This window comes from Anser anser, assembly GCF_964211835.1.
Source record: "Anser anser genome assembly, chromosome: 6".
Taxonomy (NCBI): Eukaryota; Metazoa; Chordata; class Aves; order Anseriformes; family Anatidae; genus Anser; species Anser anser.
The window spans coordinates 24,576,038-24,596,618 of NC_139726.1; the positions used below are offsets into that span (position 1 = coordinate 24,576,038).

The following is a 20,581-nucleotide window of genomic DNA, read 5'->3' on the forward strand; positions in this document are numbered from 1 at the left end:
ATTTGATGTTGATTTCTGCTGTTTTGTTGATGTATAATGTCATACCAAGTGTACAGCAGATTGTGTGATGTCATCATACTGAACTACTGACAGCTGTAGTTTTGTTCCATCGTGTTTTTGCTATGACTGCTTTTCTGTTATTCACACTGCTGCAAAAGTGAAGCAGTTCTGGCTTTGTATTGGATTTCTAATACTGTAATTAAGAGAATCTAAGCCCATTAATGTCTGTAAAAATGTGTTATTTCTGACAAGCAATGAAACAAGGAGTAAAATTCCTTTAAAAATACACAACAATGCCCATCGATATGATTTAAAATAAATAAATCTCAACATGAAAAGCAGATACCTGTTTAGTGTTGGTAGGAGACATGCTGTTTCTCTTCTCACTAACGCTTTTTGAATTTGTAAGCAATATATCTGATCCCATCTGAAATAAAAATGTTTATTTTTTTCTGATGAAGACCTCAGTGATTCAAAATATCTTAATTCCCACCATTATTTGTTCAAGTTCTAAGCTATGAGTCTTCTCTCATAGCATATTATTTTTAATTCAAATACTTCCATACCTTGTCACTAGAGGTTATATGACTATTAGGGTTCTGAGAAATGCTAACAGCAGTCTCCTTTATTACTTCCTACATTCCCTTAAGTCTCCCTTAAGGAGAGTGCATAATGTATTCTCCCTTGAGGAAGGAGGAACAGTCAAACGTAAGATGGCTGTGTTATGAATACTGTGGTAATAGTACCACATTGGGAAATTGGTAAAAGAGTATGAAAAGAAGATTTTCAAAAAAATAAAAGTGGTGCTCTGTTGGGGGAGAATGAGAAGACACATAGATGAGTAAAAAGTCTAAAAAAAAATAAAGTGAGTAAGGAAGAATATATGCATTGGATGGAGGGCAAAGGGGTATCTAAAAAACTTGAAATAGAAATTAAAATACCAAGACTACACTGAGAGCATTCAATTTCAGGGAAGCTCAAGCCTGAAAAGTAAAAAAGTTTCCAGTAATGCACAAAATGTTTTAAGAAATAAAGTTCTGGTAAAAACAAATACAATAATAATAATTAAAAAAAAAATATCGAACTGACCTGCTGCTTTTTTTCCTCTGCTTCATCTATAACAGCCTCACATGCATATTGGCAATTTCTTTCTTCTTTTTGCACAGTAACCAATTCTTCAGCAAACTCATCTTTCTGCCATGTGAAAAGAAAATTAAGGTTATACACAACAGAAGGTAGTACTTGGTAGTTACTCATGCTCTACTCATATAGTTAAACAATAAAAATCGACCTGTCCTTTCATCAGGACAGGTGTATATGGCTTATGGAAAAAATATGCCACAAAACCTGATGTATTCATTCCTGGATAAGAAAAAAAAAAGCATTTTTCAAAGCTGAGGGGATCTTTTTCAAGGTAGGGAAAGCACAGGACACTAAAGACTGAGGAACTCAAGTGGGTGGCCAGGAATCTGAGGAACCCATTTGTACCTGATATAAAGAAAGGAAAATAAGGGATAGGCAATATGACATTTTTCTTTCAATTTGTTAGTTTAAAAATGACAGGAAATTGAATTATTATCCATGGCATTGCATACTCATGGTGTCTATTTGTCTGGATAATTTGCTAAACGATTTCTCATAAGATTCAGACATCAACTATTGAGATGCAGTGGAAAACAATAAAAATGTTAGTTTTAGAATCTCAGAATACTCCATGTAATACAAAAAAAAATCTTTCATCTGAAAAAAGTTGCATAACTACTCTCTATTGCAGAAAATTCCCTTTTGATAATGTTCATTTTGAGTAAGAAGTACTTTTTCTTTTAATCATCTCCAAGAATCACATAAATGAAAGGTTAAAGCAATCAGTAAAAATTTATGAATGATTATGTGAGGAAAAGGAAAATGTTCTCCAAAAACCTCTGTTAAAGAGATAACTACATTTATCAAAATTAGTCAAAGTATTACATTGTATTAAGCTAACAAGAAATCAAAAGATAAAAGCCCTGTTCTGACAGAACCAGGTGCTACCGCTCTGCACAAAATACCATTTTGTACCATTATGTACATGTGAACCAGAAGGAGAACCTTGAAGAAGCTAATTGTTATTTATATTCAATTTTATTTATGCTAGCAATGACAGGCAAAGTTTCTTTCCATTCATTTAATGACTTTTGAAACTCATTCGTACTTTTGGCATCTCTTACTGCTTTTAAGTGTATTAATGGATAATTTGAATGTTGATCAGTTTTTATATTATAAGAAATAATGAAAAATTCCACCAAAGAAAAGTGAAACAGCATTCAACATAAACAAAACCAGGATATTTAAGCCTGTAACTCTTCTAACTTCACAGTTACCCCACCATCTATTGCTGAATGTGGTTTCATGCATTACTTTGAGACTGAGGGATGGAGTAGACTGAGTCATTATTACAGAAATCTATCCCTCCAACTGTCTTCCATAATTCGGGTTTAGCTGATACATTTTACCTAGGTATGCTTAAAGAAGCGTACCAGAATACAAAACTAATACATTTGTTGTTGTCTTTATAAGTCAGGCTTTTTAAATTTAAACGACTTTGATTTTAACACGATTTGTATTTGGGGATAATTTTTCCTATAATGTAATAAACTACATTGTTTTGCATTCTGTAGATCTGGCAGTTATCTGTATTTCAGTACCAAGGGAAAAAGAAATATGAAAAAAGTATTTGTCTAGGTATTTAAAGAAAGAAATTGTGACACTTTCCCCTAAAGGTTACTTGAAAGCAGTAACAGGTCTGAAAGAAGTCCAGGAAACAAAACAAAACAAACAACAACAACCACAAACAAAAAAAAAAGCACACAATGAGTATCTAGTGTCCAAAGAAGTGGCATTTCATTGATTTATAATCATTACTTCAGGTAATGGAAAAGTGAATCAAGAAATGTTTCACACTCCCATAGATGACACTAAACCTGATATGTTCATGCAGATGAAATATATTCTACAGATAAAAGAAAAATACCTGAATCTCCTTAAATTCTCTCAGAGATCTACACAACTCATCAACAGAATTAAGAATTTCTTTGTACTTTGATACAGATTTTTCAACATATTTCTTTCCTTCTTCAAAACCTGCAAAGGCAAAATAACATAAAAGTTCTTTTATGAAAAACAAAACCCCAAATGCCTCAAACAGACATATAACATTCAATATACATTATATCCTCCATATAATGCAATAATTATATTTTTCTCTGTGTTTATTTTTTGCTGGAGTCCAATGATGCAGAACAATGTGTTTTCCGACCTATTACTAGTTTACTTGAGATTGGACCTCACAGTATCTGCATGTCTTCTGTTGGGCTTCTCCTTGATCAGAATTACTACTGTCTGATTAGTGACATTGCTTAAAAAACCCACTGCCCTCAAAGTGTCTCCTAAACTATTAGACCAATTATATAGCTAGAAGACACCTAGATCCCTGCTATAAGCTATAAAAAACAAAAGACAGAATGGAGAAGAGAGTATGAGAGGAGGGAGGGTAAGAGTAGGGGAGGGAGGGAAGGAGGGAAGGAAGGACAAAAGGTGATCAGTTCTCTGAATAGTCTTTTTGACATAAAATTAGAGGAATTTAAAAACACAGCACTGAAATCTTATATTTACTACTTGACTTTCTAGGCTACACATTATCCTTTCACATTTGGATGGATACCTTATTTTTTGGATAAAGTTAACTTCAACAGGTATACAAACATTTTGAGCTGGAGAAAAAAAAAAAAAAACAACAAGATCCTGAAGCTGGCTGACCTTCATTCTTTTCAATCAACAAGTCAACATTACAAATCAATACAATTGTAAATTCAATATTTACAGAACAATCCACCTTTTTTTGCTAATAAAGTTAGCAATCACATTCCACTAGCTATTTACAATATTAATGTAAAAATTCAGTCAACACTGAAGTATAACTCTCTAATATATTTTGACTTCAAAGGGTTGGTCTATTATGAATTACCATAAGCCACGAAGCCTTAATTCCAAGCTCAAAAATATTACATGGACATCCACATTAAGATTTCAGGGTGAACTCAGTCTGTATATGGAAACCCAAATAGCTACCAGACTATTTAGTACTTTCATATTTCTATTTTTTTAAGTATTTGTTCTGAAGTCTTTCACCTCTTCTAGTCAATTCTTTAAAACACCTTTTCTTCTTAAATCAACAAATCCAGGAATCCTCTTCCTTCTGTCCTAAGCTATTGTGTTTCTATTTTTATTTTTTCAACATTTCCAGACAGCTCCTCACCATATAACTGTTTAGCCAAGTCTATAATCTGCTGAACTTTTTCTTCTTGTTGAGGCACTGTAGACTCAATAAACTTATTGAATTGCTTGTAGAGAGTCTCTATTGCTTCTCTTGTTTTGCATTCTGCAGAATACTTGCCAACTCTAATGACTGTTGCACTCACATCTTCAAAGCAAAATTGACACTAAAGTAGATTGAGAAGGATAAAACACTATTATAATGAATAATTATTAGCAGTTCAAGCTTTTGTAGAATAGACTGGACTATTAGACTTTTTTTTGTTCAATTTCAGTGGCATATACTATGCCTTAAATACTGTGATTACAACTTAACCTGGAAAACATTTTTTTCATTACAAATGTTGTTGTAAGTATTAATAGCTGCTACATTTTCTTTAATCATTAGATCCATTAAGTTATTAGTTAAAGCTTTTGCAACACGTTTTATTTCTGAGTTCTTTCTATTTTGTGCATCTACTGTCTAATTTCACAGACTTCATATCATGGCCACGGTTATACCCATGTAAGGGCAGCAAGATTGCTTAGATGTAGTCTGCTGGCAAATAGAGTTACTCTCAGCAACCATTAAAGATGCTGAGGTTCTTTCTACTTACAAAAAAGGTCTTTAGAATGTACCCTTAATAAACACTTTTGGTTAACAATACTGAGAAAATTGAATCTGGTATTCACTCAATATCATCTGCATTACATCATTATGGAAAGCAGCTAACAATCAGTATACTTAAGTACCATTAAAATCATCATTTAAGATTGTGCCTATCCTCTGAAAGAAAACAAGTAAAAGGTGCTACTTCACAATGAGTAAAAAACATCTTGATGTTTATCTCTGGAAAATAAGTTCTGCTCTCCAAAGTTTAAGGCTGGGCAAGGCATATGTTAAACAATGAAAATGTACAAATTAAATTTCTTTGCTAACAACAGATGAAATAACACCTTTATGTGATCACTGGACAATGAAAACATGTTTTAAAACATACTTTAGTATTGTGATCCATAATTAAGGGAATTTATTCATCAGACATTTAGATGAATTTGGAGATTTGAACAGTGTTATTTCTAAAAATAAACAGTGATGACAGGAATGTGCTTGACTCACAGCAGATCCACCAATGCAGTGTGGCACAAGGGAAAATACTTTTACAAACTTAAAAAAAAAATATGGCAACATTAAGGCAGTCCTCAGATATATTAAATTAGAGAATTCCCCCCAAAGACTTAGACTGTGCTACAGGCCAAAAAAAAAAAAAAAAGTATGTTTACCAAGCATGAGTATTAAAAAAAAGGTGTTAAGATATTGAATATTTTACATTTTTGTTAATTTATTGAATATTTTAAATTTCAATTCCAAAATGGCACACTTCACAGACAGCTCTTCCTGACAACTGGGTATTGTGATGACCTGTCTCTTGTCATTTGGCTGCTATCAAAGAATGCCCCAGAATACACCTACAGTAAATGAGCTCAAAAGTATGATCACAGCTAAGCTGAAACCTGGTCTTATGCGCAGCAGTGCAAGAACACAGTCAAGCTGCATGTTTTTCCTCTTTTCTCTACAAAGTTACAAAGAAAAAACAGAAGAAAATCTAGATTTTTAGCAATCCTTTGGAACCTTCCAAACCTTTGGAAGTCACAAATTCTCCCTGTATTTATCAGCACTTTTATTTACCCCAGCCCTGGATCACTATTACAGCCTTAGTAAGGATCTCAGGTTTACTAGTACCTCTTCCATCATCTGTTGCAGATGTTCCATGAGATTCAGATTTTGACTGTAATCCTCCACAACTCTGCCAAAGTCACTCAACTGTTTTTGTAACTCATTAATTGACCCCAAGAGGACTCTACCATTAAGTTCATTTGCTGCAGAGTCAATGAATTTCTTCTCTAAATTATCCATCTTCTTTTTAAGCACCTGTTTAAAGATGCAGCAATGTTAAACACCACAAAAAATATTTGTTTTTAGAAATAAAAAGTTAAAAGAGTATGAAAAATATACAAATCTAATTCTCTTTCCATATTTTAAAATGACAAGTAAGTATAACGTGCATTTCCAAAAGCAAAGCAAATCTACAATGTGATTGAAATCAACATAATTATTTGTTAAATATGGAATTGAATTAAACTTTCAGTTTATAAACAAATATCTCTGGTAATAAAACATTGGATCTTGAATAAAATAACATTCACTGAATAGGCAAAGTAAAAAAAAAGAAATATTATTAATCCTTCAAACTCTTACTTCAACTGAATACAAGTCAATTTAAACCAAGTCATTTTTTGCCCTACAATATTAGCATATTGCACAAGAATCTGATATTGGACATTACACAGAGCAATCTGCTGTGGTTGACCCTGTTCTGACCAAGGAGTTTGGACTAGATGATCCCCAGAAGTCCATTTCAACCCCACTGATTCTGTGATCTGAATTTACATTTGTAGATAAAATCACCAAGAAAGGAGAAAAAAAAAAAAAAAAGGTTTTAGAAGTAATAACAAAATAAATAGCACGAAAAGAATCACAGAAGCTACTGAAACCTTGAGAAAAATTATGAAGGAGGACACTGACAGTGCTAGCTCCGGATACTAAAAGGATAATTTGGTTACTAAAATGGCCATTGGAGGATTTGGAAGAAGAGTTTCCAGTGAGAAGGGCTCTAAGGTGCCATAAGCATGATCAACTCTAGGCAATGGATTCAGAAAAGGGCTCTGAAAGCTTACATGATGAAATGAGAAAGGAAAATAGATGAATACAAAAGGGAATATGCTCATTTGTTCATAATTTTGATAGGATATATGATTTATTTATTTATTTTAAGGAGAGAGAAAACTAGATCACACATTGTGAAGGAATAGAGGCAGAAAGAATAAAAAGTTATGCAGAAAAAAAACACAGGATAAACAGGATAAAAAGACAACTTTAGGAAGTCAGCAATTGGGATGAGATCATTTTACTGAAGAATTAAAGGAACAGAACAATGAAATATGTCTTAGTGATTGAGACAGGAGGACGATATCAAGCTTAGTGAAAGGGAAACTCAATACATTTTGTGTTATCTCTTACTGCTAAGCACAGGCCATTTCAATTCAGTCAAGCCTTTATCAAGACTAATATTTCTAGTATTACCTGTATTTTCTCAGCATATGTATCAACTTGCTGAATATTTATTTTAAGTGCTTTCAAATTTCTAGCTTTTTCAGTTTTCTTGGTATAGTTAAACTTCAAATTGTTGAATTTCTTTTTGAGATCCTTAAATGATTCTCTGAGCTGAAAGAGTAAGCATATTTGTCAGTAAAAAAAAAAAAATCAGCACACTTCCATGTATTTTTTTTCCATGAGCTTTTTGTCCACAATCTGAACACTGAGAATTTAATACAGAAATTATTAACACTGTGCCATCTCATAAAACATCCTTATTTCCTCGGATTTTTTTTTCTAGTAGTGGAAACTCATAATCTTGCTACATCAAAAGTTTTGCAGTCTGACTGCTGAGTATTGTTTCCAGACTGGCTGAGTTAAAAAGGTTTGACTCAAAGGTTGAGATCCTTGCTCAGACAATCCTGTCCTAGAGCTTTCAATGACTTCAACTACAGACAGGTGACTTACACATACATTAGTACATTTGGTGGAAATGGTAGCTGTGTAAATGTATACTCACATTTAGTTTGCAGAAAAACATCATTTTACTGGGTTTGGGCAAGTATATTTGTATTTGCAAATAGTATCTTTCTCCTGCAGTACAATATTTCACTTATGTCAGATTTTTATTAGTTATTTTTTTTTCCAAATAGGAATTTATCCCTATACTGGGAACTAATATTCAGTAGTCAGAAAAGTTGATAGATTCTTAGGAGTTTATCTCAAGAGTAGATGGAGTTTCTCCCAAACTAAATTGTTCAGTGATTCTATAATCCTTATACTACAGCAGCTATGGACTAATATGTAATAAAATTTGTGGGGAAATAAGATGGAAATAAACAACAGTTATTAGCATTGGAATAAGACTGGAAACCTTGCTTCTGAAGAGGTTACACAGGTGCTCAATTTTACAATGTCCAAACAAAATGTTCAAACATTTCAACATGATTATTCACAGCATACAAAGATGAATCTGGTTCTTTGCAGAATCAGGATGTAGATTATATGAGCACCTACATTTTAAGTAACTGTTCTGTATGGTAGCAGAGCGACTCTGCCTAACAGACACCCAAATAAAACCTCACCCAGCTACTGCTACATAAACATGGTACGACGACAGTATTTTTACCAGTTAGTACTGGCTTGATACAGCAAATTCAACATAAGGGGAAATGATTACTGTAATAATATAAATTACGAACTAGTAGCTCTGATAATGAACTACTAAGTGCCTTTCCAGACTTTTCAGGGGGACCTATCAGCTGAGACTTCCTCAGAGAAACTGTGGATGCCTCATCCCTAGGAGTTTAAGACCAGGTTGGATGGGGCTTTGAGTAACCTGATCTAGTGGGAGGTGTCCCTGCCCATGGCAGGGGGGTTGGAATTAAATGATCTTTAAGGTCCCCTCCAACCCAAACCATTCTATGATTCTATGAGATAATTAATATTAAATTTACTTTGCTAAATTTTCTGAAGAACTTTTCTGTTACTTAGATGGAATTTGGCTATATCTTCTTCAATCTATAAAATATTTTAAAAATCCAGAATGATAGAAATAATACTGATGAGTTCTAGGAAACTACACTTTTTTTTGCTAGACAATTTACCAGGATTATTTTAAAACACACCAAAAAGAAGGGTTATACACGATCAATACTTGTAAAGACGGTATTTCTTTACCATGGGAGCTTTAACTATATTTCTTTACCATAACACATAGCATATTTGCATTTTCTTTTCTTTCCTTTTTTTTTTTTTTTTTTTCCAACTCTAAGTATCTGTTTGCTTCATTGTCATTGTATGGGTGTGTACGCCATATACACTTAATAAAACATATAACTGTATCTCATTCTTTGTATTAGTAACAATCTATAAAGAACCATATCAAACATACTCAGATAGAATATATTTATAGCACTATATATACATATATTTTTAAGTATAAAAGTTTTTTTTCCAGTATTCTTTTTCTCTAGAAGTTATGTAATTTTAATTTTATTTACATCTGTAAAATATATTTTTATATATTACAGTTATTTTTAAATGACTTTAATGAGCAGGGAAAAGAACCAGACAAAACAAACAACAACAACAACAAAAACCTGCTTAAAATATGGTGCTGATACCTTAGAAAAGGTACTATTTTAATTACTTTTCAATTCCATAATTACAAAAAATGTGGAAGTGTTAATTCGTAACATTTGAAATGGAAGGATATAAAAAGGACTGAAAGATTTTTTTTTTTTTTTGAGATTTTCACTTCTTTCAGATTGACAATCTTTTGCATTTAGAAGAATGTAGAATAAACTCTGTAAAGTGGTATTTATCCAAAGGAACCAATATAAAAGAAATGCAGCAGTTCTATTACTTTAGGATTTATTCTTCCAGATAAAAATAAATGAAAATAACTTCACTTACTTGATTAATGTTAAAAAGTTTAGGTGACACCCACAATTTGATATTTAGTTAAAATATTTGAAGCTCATTATACGGATCTCTCTTCCCCTACCCTCCCTTACCCCCCTCCAAATCCAGAGAGTAATGAATGCTCATTTTGCAGTTGCTGTTATTGGGAGAGCTAGCAATTCATCATTATCATTACATACTAATGTTAATCCCTCAAGGGATATTCTTTTCATTTTCATTTCATCTAGTGGGATTCTCTCACATTATTTCAGCACTGAACAGACAGATGGTATACACTCAGTGTAATGGAAAGGAAGGGAATTCTATCACCTACACTGTGATCTCCAATTAGTTTAAATTCTTTATCCCACCTAAGTATGCAGAATAATAAAATCTACCTAACAGTATTCTGTTAATAAAGCCACCTCTGTAGAACAGTATTTTGTATTCAGAACACAAATGCCATATTTGCTGATTTAATTTTGAGGAAAACAAGAGATGAGTGAGAGTTTATTTTAGTTTATTCACTGGCTTAGGCACATACATAAGCTAGTGATCGGTTATAAGGACAGAAGCTCTCCTCAAAGAAGTATGTGAAATGAGATCGCCTTGTTTCAGATATGATGGCTCATGTGTCAAAGGTCTGCACCTGCTGTCACTTTTCTCTTTTAGCCTCAGTAGAAAACCAGTTTCAGCTCAGAGTTGTATATTATCCTCTCAGAGTGCATGTACCCAATGCCTGTTAACAGCAGCAACTGTACCAAGGCTATATAGCTCAATTTTTAGAAAACAGAAACCTGACCACATCTCCATTTTTCACTATTTCCTGAAAAATACAATGAGAATAACTTAAGTCTATATACATCCTAATATGCTTCAGTGACTTCAGCCAAGTTTAATGGAACTTTGTGACTTCTCCATTGTGTCATAGTCATTAATCCAGCAGCTGTTCCTAACTATAGTTGGCCTGTCACGGGTGGAGAGGGGTTTAAATGCCAATTGCTAAGATTTATCACACAATTATGAAATAAATGAAAAAGCAAGCTATAAAACTGCTTTAAACTTTTTTGTTTGTTTTTGTTAACAGTACAATTCCACTAAAACATTTTGATTTCTGTGTTTCCTTTCCAGGAGGTACTTCAGTGTCATTAACCACTTATCCTTCCCTTTTTATTCACACACAAAACTTTTAATAGCACTAGGAATCAAAATAGTCCATGAAAGTAAGTTGCTAAAAACAGATTTTCAGCATGGCAAAGATTAAAGAACAGGCTGAAGTAAAGCCAGCCAGGAGATGGAAAGTAAGAAAAAAGGTGCTGTTCAAGTCATTAATGGCTATTTAATTCTGGGACCACAAGCATTTATAAATTACAAGTTGAGAATTATGCTAAGAAATATCAGCTCCTACTGCCTAATGAACTAAGATACCTTATTACTCTCTGTGGTTAAAATTCATATCTTCAGTCATACCTTTTTATAAGCGTATAAAGAAGTGGAAAGAAAAGAATTGAGATGGCTGGGGAGAGCAGAGAACCTATTTCAGAATCTGTCACTCTTCTGTTACAAGTTTTGTGCAGACACACAAATGTTATTTGTAAAGTGAAAAGGCTTTTGAAGTGCAAGGGTTATCATATTAAAAGAAGGTTATAAAATGTTATAAGAGGGTTATAAGAAACTGTTAATCTCAGCATATTCAATGCAGTATTAAGCTACATGAGGCTTGATTAATCTCTTTCACAAGTCATTGCTGTGTAATGTTGTGTAGAGTTGTGGTTCTTCAGAGGCTGCTACTCAAGCTAGTTAGTGAAGCAGGAAGCCCAAATTTACAAATGCAGATCTCAAAGGTCATTGTAAAGTTATACTTTTGATGTATATATATACTTTATGATGTAGAAGGCATAAATCATTTTTTGGCCTTTGTACATTCTCTTTAAGTTAGCAAAAGCACACAAAAGACATACATTTTACTGTTCTGTCCTCCTAGACTGTTTCCAAACCCACTCTATGTATCCTATGCTATAATTTTTTGTTTCTGTGCTTCTCATAAAAGTACTAACATGTTACAAACACATGGAGCTAGTAAAGTACTCTGTCTTAAGTACTGTATTTTCAAACACCAGTGAGTCCTAATCGCCAAATGTCTTTATTTGTATGTACTTAAATTCACCACATTAAATGTATATGAATTTATACATTTACATCACAATTTTAAATATTTTCTGTCATTTTAAAGTTTCTGTACACTGGTAAATCACAACTAAGTTGTCTGGCTGGCTGTTTACTCTGTGACAGCTATGAGCAGCTACTGCTTGCTGCTGGAACATGAAATATTTTCTTAGACATAGTAGATGGTAAAGAAATAATTATTTTAAACAATTCTATCAGATACTAGCAATATTCAGACTAACTTCTGATGTTAAAATTAACAGAATATAAAATACTCAAGTGAATACTCATAACTTTTAGTTTGTTGCAATGTCTTTGTTCTTTATCTCTAAACAGACTTAGTTATAAATAATTAATGAAAAAATGAAGAAAAATAGCAGTGGATTAACATATATACAGGTATACTAGCCTAGCTTTGTTTAGGAAATATCTTCTATGCTAACTTGCAATAGAAATTGAATATAATTAAAGAAAAAGATATTCACAGGGCAAGTTGTATTTCTGTTAGATTACACTCAACGTTCAAGTAGGTCTGATGTAACATGTATTAACCTATACAGCCAAGATGGTATTCCCAACTTAAAATCTAAAATATATAATTAATATTGTAATTAAAAATATGCTATACAATTATTTTGCAGTGGGTTTCCATCAACTATGAAAAGTTTTGACATCATATTTTATAATATAGGACTTGTGGTGAGTAAGAAGTGTCATTGACATGCTCTTCATTTAAATTTGAAAGAGATTATTGTTTTTTTCTTCTACATCCTGCTTTCACTAGAAGTAGAATGAGCAATGAAAATAAAAAAATAAAAATAATTCTTAGAAAGGAATCATGATCTCCTGCACTCATTACATAATCCAAGAAACTAAGGAAAGAGGCAAGAACCATCTAATGCAAGTTTCTCTCCAAATATGGCCAGTCTTACACACAGGCTGCTGAGCAAGCATTTTTCTTTTCTTCAGCAAAGTAGAGGTGTTTTCAGCAAAAAAAAACTAGAATAGTTAAATTCAAATTACAAATATTCTGAATCTGCTGTGTCACTGCAAAGCATAATGGGACCTATTGTTTAGGTACTTCATGCTTTCATTAATTTATACAGCATGGCTCCTCAGCCTGAGTGCTTCTAATTTATCACCTGACATTCTAATCGCCTTATACCATCACCCAAGAATTTACATCACAGGAGACTGAGGCACAGATCATCACAGGGTGCAACACATTCAGATTATAACTGACAATGGAGTAGAACAGCTGTTGAGATTAAATATATATATATATTGTTGCACATGTTCTCTCAAACTACCTTTTACATTTTTTTCACAAACAAATATTTTGTAAAAGAAAAGATTTCCTCATTAAAATAATTGGGACAAAAATCTCAGTCACCTCATTGTTGGTGATTCTGAGAAAATATAGTCTTCCTTCATTCAGGTCTGGATTTACTTACTGAAAGATAAAGTAAGAAAAAATAATTTTCAATGCCTTTATTTCCAAAAAACACCACCTCCTGTGTATCTACTACATATGTTTCACAGTTCTGGGAACATTTAGTGGTGGACTTTAGCACCACGTTAAAAGTTGGACTAGATGATCTTAGAGGTCTTAGGTCTTTTCCAACCTGAATAATTCTATGACTCTATGAAATGATTCTATGAAATCTTTCCAGGTAAGAATCTCCACGTAAGAGTTTCTGTACTTTTTCTGTACTGTCCAGAAGTGCCATCTACAGAACATCAAGTGCAGTTGCTAATGCCATCAACCTCTCATTTTAATAGATCACTTTAGGAAGATTCATTCTATGGGATATTTCTCCTAAACTGATTTTTGCAGAGACAAATGTCTTTACATTTTACTTGCAAAATTGTGAGTGGATTTACATTTGGCCTACTAAGATGTTAAATTAATGATCATATTAACTAAGAATTTTTTCCTAGCCTATGTTCTATAATAAAAAATTCTAATATATTATGTCACGGAATATTTCTTTCTCCTCTAACAATTTTTCTGAGCATCACATCTTGGATTTCTGACAAAACGTCAAGCAGTAAATTATTCTGAACTCATTAAAAGACTGAAACTTCTTAATAGTACAAGAAACGGCCCTAACAATTGCAAGAGGTGTAAATTCTACTTCTGTTTCAAGCTTTAGCTTAATAAGGAAGACATCTGAAGATCCTTACATTTCAGATGAAGCTGATAGAACTGAAAGCCTGTAACAGTAAACAGTAATGTATATATATGTAATATATACATATAGAATACAATAGCCTTTTTAACGGGTATTTATATCATTTACCTCATTTATCTCTTCTTGATTGGTACAGTATTGGAAATGCTGTGACAGTTCTTCCTCATATTTATCTGCTTTGGAACTCCAGTTAATGCTGTCGCACTCAAGTCTAGCAAGTTCTTGCTTCAGATTCTTTACAGAAACATTCAAGCAATTCTGAACCGAGAACAGACAAAGTATGAAATTCAGGGCATACACTAATTCAATCAATCTAAAATGAAAATTGTTTTGAGGCAAAGCATGCGTAAATAATAACAATGGGTTAGATTAAACTATTATACCTCCCCTGTAACAAGAGCAAGTACATAGACATTTCATTCACTGGTATTCTGGGGGGTTATTTCCAGGAAACAAAGTCACAACTCACACATGGTATCTTCTCTGAGCCAAGAGAAATTGGAATACTCTGTCTCTAACATTTGGATGGTAGCTCATTTCTGCTGCCAACCAAGCCATGGAGCGTGAAGAACAGGCTGGCAATATGGATAACCTAAGCAGGTCAGAAGGGAATGTCTTGCTTTCTCCATAGTAAATGGATACAGGGCAATGACGATCCTGCCCTGAATATATAACTCCTTTCTAAATTATATCCATTTCACAATACAAGCAAGTCTGGAATCCACTAATAAGGTAACACATTTTATTTCCTTTTTGTTCTTTTGTTAACCTTTGTTTATAGGAGAATAAATACGCAAAACAACCTTTAAAAAGTATCAGGAGTCTAATACATAGGTGTGGCATTCAAGAAATGACCAACAGGGCCTTGACCTGCACAAAAATTACTAGAGAACAGAAAGTCATGCTTTCTCTCTCCCTGCCCCAATGCTTATATTTTTAAAACTTCCTCCTTATCTCAAACCTATTTTGAGGCTTTCCAATGTAAGATCTGTTCACAGATCATTAAAAAATTAAAACAGGATTTGAAAAATGTCATGTTTTTCTTCTTGGCAAAACCAATTCATAATGTGACAGTAACTAATGAAGAATAAATATAATTCCCAGATGTTTTGTTTAATTTGATGGCTGTACATCAGCAAACTCTAAAAGCAAAAATCTTCAAATGATTAGCTACTATGGATTCTATATTTTGTTTTCTTTTGAAAGTTTTCTCAAAGCGCTGTATTTATTTTTCTCACTGTATTAGTACATTGTTGTACATTTAAAAGCCAATAAGATAGCTCTATAATCTTATTTCATATTTATCCCTGATTTCACAGATCATTCTAATTCTACTCACAGTTTGCTGTACTGCAGACAAGATATCCACTCCCTGGGTAATAACCAGTTTATAAAGCTGTCTGATATGTGCATGTTTCTTCTGAGCATTCAAAAGGTGGGCTTTAGCATGGTGCACATCTTCAGGGCCCTCAGTTATTTCAGGAATATCCAGTTCTCCTGATTTTGATAGACATTCCAGCTAGAATATATTAAACTGAAAATCAGTGTGTGTTTTGAATGTGAGTGGAAGCTTACTATTCCTTTCAACATCCATAACTTGGTAACCTAAATTTTGAGTAATTAAATTTGGGTTCAGATCTTTATTTTAAATTTTCCAAATTTCATGCAGTTTTAGATCCAAAATTTCTGATCACCAGGCAGGGTAATGTTGTTTATTTGGGTAAAAAAGGAAAGATGACAGACACCAATATAAAAAAAGCGACTGGCTACAAAAGGAAGATGTATTTTAAAAGATTATACTCACTTCTTTTTTAACATGATGGAATTTAACTGTTTTGTTGAAAATCTCATCATATTCTGTCATCATGCTCTTTACCATTCGATGTAGATGAATAAGCTCACTTATTCTCTCAGAATTCTCTTTCACAGGAAATCCTTTCTGACTTGGTGATTCTAATACTTTTATCATGTACTCAAGTTCAGCATTCAGTTGCTAGCAAAAAGGAGCAGAAATTACAGAAATACGTTTGCACAATTTCCATCACATTTTATGAAATAAAACGACCTATGAAAAATAAATTATCTTAGGGAAAAATAAATGCCTCTTTAAAATACTCTCCATATTCTTTACTCTTTGCTAGGCTGAATATCAACTGTCACCCAGAAACAGTCTTTAATCAGAACAACAGTGTCAAGTTCTGATGCTTAGGGGAACAAGAGACTGTCCTACTCGCTAAAACTCAGTAACAGTATTCAGAAGATGCAGGACACTCAGTACGATATACCTCAGCCTCTGACCAGCTCTGACTCCAAAGCGTAAAGCTGATGATCTCCTTGTACTCTTCCCCACCTCAATGCCTGTGTGTCACTTCAATACACAGCTAACATTCCACAAGATATTCTGTGGATGCTGAAGGTAAAACATCTTCTCCCTTACCTCATCAACACAGACAAAACCTCTCTTCTGGAAAATCAATATGCAATGTAAAATAGACCCCAGGCACCCTGTCTAAAAGCAATGTCAATGTTATTATTTACTTGAGAAAAAAAAAAAATGGTTTTGATCCACCATGCACTCTGCTATCCCAGTTTCTCACCTGAAACTGTGGTTTTATTTGGTTAAGCTTTTGTAGTTCTAAGGCAATACAAAGGTCACTTCCAAGATCAACTGTTGACATAAGCCTGAGAGCCTCTTGAAGAATCTTCAGCCCATGGGTAGTCTAAAAGATAATCAGATATTTCAGTATTTCTTTAGTAAATAAAAAATATTTAAACCCAAATCTAAATTTGTAACAAGAACCTTTCCCAAACCAGATATAAAAGCTGTCAGTAAATTTCCTTAAAACAGAGTCTAGGAGGAAAATGGGGTGGGGGGTGGGGGGGATGGGGGGAAGGAGGAGATTCTGAAGTTGATTGTTGTATTTTTTCATGTAGTCTAACTTTTTTTTTTCCGGCTATAAACCTCTGTCTCAAACCCTCTGACTTTGACAAGGGTGACAAAAGATCTTGAACATAGTGCACAAAAACAATTCATACACTGAGATGGGAGGACCCATTCACACAGTGCATTCTTTGTGAAAACAGATGATGTGGTGGTTTAGTGGTTATTCACACTGGACATAAACAGTGCCCATAAGCCTCTGGTTCTGCTACTAGCACAGCTATCATTGCTTTTAAGGAACACTGCACACTGTACAGAGTGCCAAGGAGGTTTCAATCCTCTGTTCTTACAAACAGTGTTGGACTTGACTTTAATAACTAATAGGACACAGATTAGTTTGGTAACTTAAATTACAACAAGATGGCGCTAAAAATGGAAAAGCATATAAAAAGCACTTCTGCTATAGTATAGAGAACTGATTACAACTGAAAATTTGAAATGAGGACTTGTATGTGTTTGAATAAGGGCAAAAAAAAATCAAAAACATTTTGTGCTTTGTGATGACTATCTGAGTGGTGGAATAGACTATGGAGAATTATCTTACTGATGATTTCTCTTTCTTAAATGATACCTATAATAGTTGATGAGAGAGTCACAGACAAACCAGTAACAATCTAGAAATGCTTGTCGCAGTTGCTTTCTTGCTTTTTTACTTACCTTAGTTAGTTGTTCTTTAAATATCAAGCACTGTTGCTTGATGGGTTTTACTTGATTAATTTTAAAATTCCAGATTGCCCAAAGATCAGTCAGCTCTTTCTTTCCTTTACTCAGATTAATAATGGTATCTTCTGTTACTTGTACAGTATTTTCTGCTTTTAATAATAAGCTCTCATTTGCCTGGCAAATAAATAAACACACATTTTCCCACATTTGAATTTTTACAAAAAAAAATACAATAAAAAATCATTAAAGTCCCAAAACAACTTAATAAAAAGCAATTATTCTAGCATACTTTCTTTGAAAATTTCTGGTATTCTAGGTGTCTTTAAATAATTTCTGAATAGACAGACCTACCCAAAAACCTACTTCTGGGGAGTAGCAGCTGGAAAGTGAAGGGGATGAAGAACAGACCACTCTGTGCTGATAACCAAAGCAGCACTGAAGCATGGGAGAGATAACATGTTCAGCATTTGAATATTGGTGGGTTTTCCTCTTTTTAGTACACCTTATATCAGAAGCACTGTAGAAAACCTGGTAATGCTCTTTCTGCTTTTCTCATTTCAGAATTTCTCTTTTAAGAAAAGTGTTTGTAGATTACTAGTATGATCTGTATCCTTACAGACACTTAAAAACTACAACCTAAGAGTACCATGAGAAGAGAGTAGCAGAAAATATGGTGGCAACACACTTCCAGGTCTTTAGAGAGAGAACATCTGAATATACATTTAGATTTTAAGTGACATCATATTGAGACATATTCAGCTTGACTTTACACTATCTTATCTATGCCTGTCTGTATCCAGTTGTGACAGCACACTCTTTAGCCCACACTAACTGCCTGAATACCTTCCCGGAGTAGGTTTTTCCAGCTCATCTTACTTGCTCCTGTATGTTATCATGACCATCTCCCCCTTCTCACCCTCTCAGCTCATTGTAATTGCTCTCTAATCTCTCCAAGGAAAATAGAAATAACAGCTGTGTATCTAAGCTATCCACATTAATTGAGATCAGTTCAGGAGGCATGGCTTAGGGAATGACAGTATGCAAATCTCAACCAATCAATCATGAAGAGGTGTTGGAAAATTAGATAAGGATGCCCAGGCAATCCAGCTGAACCCAAGAAAGAATGTAACAACACCAGGAAAGATTATCTGTAAGGAAGCAGCTCTAGCACCCATTTTCTTAGAACTTCATACGCTACATTGGTAAAGTATAACTCTTAGTGGAAGTAAAATAAATCAAATCCTGCACTTACATATATGCTTCTTTCCAATATGAGCAAAATGGATACGTCCATGGATTATATTTATGTGCATATATTGGGTCACTTATTAAGGGTTACTTCATTGCCACTCAAGATTTTTTTTTATATTAATTACAAAGCCATTAGCACTCACACTTTCATATCTTACAAATACATAGCAGAATTACTCCCTTTAAGGACAGCTACTGGAGAAGTCACAAACCATCAGTCAGAATTAGGATTAAACCTCATCACAGGCAAACATCAAATACTCAGTGCAGTTTATCAGATTATGCTAATTTACACAGAAAACAAGAAGTCAATTCCCTCCTGCTAGAGAAAAGGCACACAGCAGATTTTCTTGATGAAAACCTCCAGAATTCTTCCTTTGATTTTTACTCTTTTTATATGAGCTTTCCTACACATCAACCAGGATAGGATGCTCAATCAACCCATGAATTTGACCATTTGCTGCAGAATTTCTACAGAGGTCCCGTACCTATACAGATTTTGTACTGTGCAGCTAATATCAACAAAAGGCATATTTCCATTACAACGGATTTGCAGGCTCTGATTTCAGTGAAATTTCAGGTTTTCAACAGAAAAACAAATAACATCACTAGCTGTATAATCTTTGTTGCCTAAACTCTATAGGATTGGCTTATTCAGTCTTACAACTTAGCTTTCTGGTCTCCATCTCCACATTCTTGGCCCTTCCTGTAAGTACCAAGCCTGCAGAGTGCATTTCATAAATGCAAAAGAACAGTGAACAATACCATGACACAGCTAACAATTCCATGCAGAACAAGAGAAATTTATATGTCAGAACTTTGGGAGATAATTTCTACCTCCAAAGTCATTCTACATATTATACATAGTTGTGTATAAATGGTGGTACAAAATGTTTGATCACCTTATGAACATTTCAGGTTAAAACTTTCCCTCACTTTGATTTTGTAAACATTTTGACATTTTCAAATCAACGGTTTTTTTACAACTCCATACTGTGAAAGTATGGATATTGTTTCTCATTCTGAGAAATTTCTCTTGGACTGGGAATGAGAAATTTACAGAATTATTCTGTATTAACTGTGATTCCATATAAACATCACAGTCATTTCATCTTCCCAACTCCCTACTCTCCTTACTGAAACAAAGGACAAATACACTTTGCCTTAGACAAGATCTTTGATGAAGGATAGCAGAACCAATACACCTATCTGTCATAATTTCAGTTTGTTCCTTGAGAAAGGTGATAACTCCATGAAAAAAAAAAAAACTCACCATATTTGCTAAATTAAGGAAATTGTGACCCAAATTTTCAGTGGAAAAAATCATCTTTATAGTCTTCTGCCACTTGGTATTAGCTGACTCTATTGCACTTTTATTTTCAACCTCCCTGCTTGTTTGTAGTGGTTCTGCTTGATAAAATTCCTTCAGATTTTGAATATGGTCATTCACCTATGAAAGATATAAAATAAACATTAAAAAAATCAATAGCTATAATCAGAAGGTATACAGAC

The 20,581-nt window shown here is 33.6% G+C and overlaps 1 protein-coding gene across 1 annotated transcript in view; it reads right to left on the reverse strand.

Annotated features, from left to right (window-relative positions):
- Nucleotides 1-20,581, reverse strand: part of CCDC141 (coiled-coil domain containing 141) — an 84,369-nt gene that overhangs the window by 17,949 nt on the left and 45,839 nt on the right. Inside the window, exons 15-26 of the mRNA XM_083841090.1 lie at nt 20,343-20,519; nt 17,813-17,992; nt 16,812-16,934; nt 16,019-16,207; nt 15,554-15,733; nt 14,323-14,472; nt 7,436-7,576; nt 6,035-6,223; nt 4,295-4,478; nt 3,011-3,120; nt 1,090-1,194; nt 347-427 (exon numbers count right to left, since the gene is read on the reverse strand). Coding sequence (XP_083697216.1) covers nt 347-427; nt 1,090-1,194; nt 3,011-3,120; nt 4,295-4,478; nt 6,035-6,223; nt 7,436-7,576; nt 14,323-14,472; nt 15,554-15,733; nt 16,019-16,207; nt 16,812-16,934; nt 17,813-17,992; nt 20,343-20,519 — 1,809 coding nt within the window. The remainder of the gene's footprint in view (nt 1-346; nt 428-1,089; nt 1,195-3,010; nt 3,121-4,294; nt 4,479-6,034; nt 6,224-7,435; nt 7,577-14,322; nt 14,473-15,553; nt 15,734-16,018; nt 16,208-16,811; nt 16,935-17,812; nt 17,993-20,342; nt 20,520-20,581) is intronic.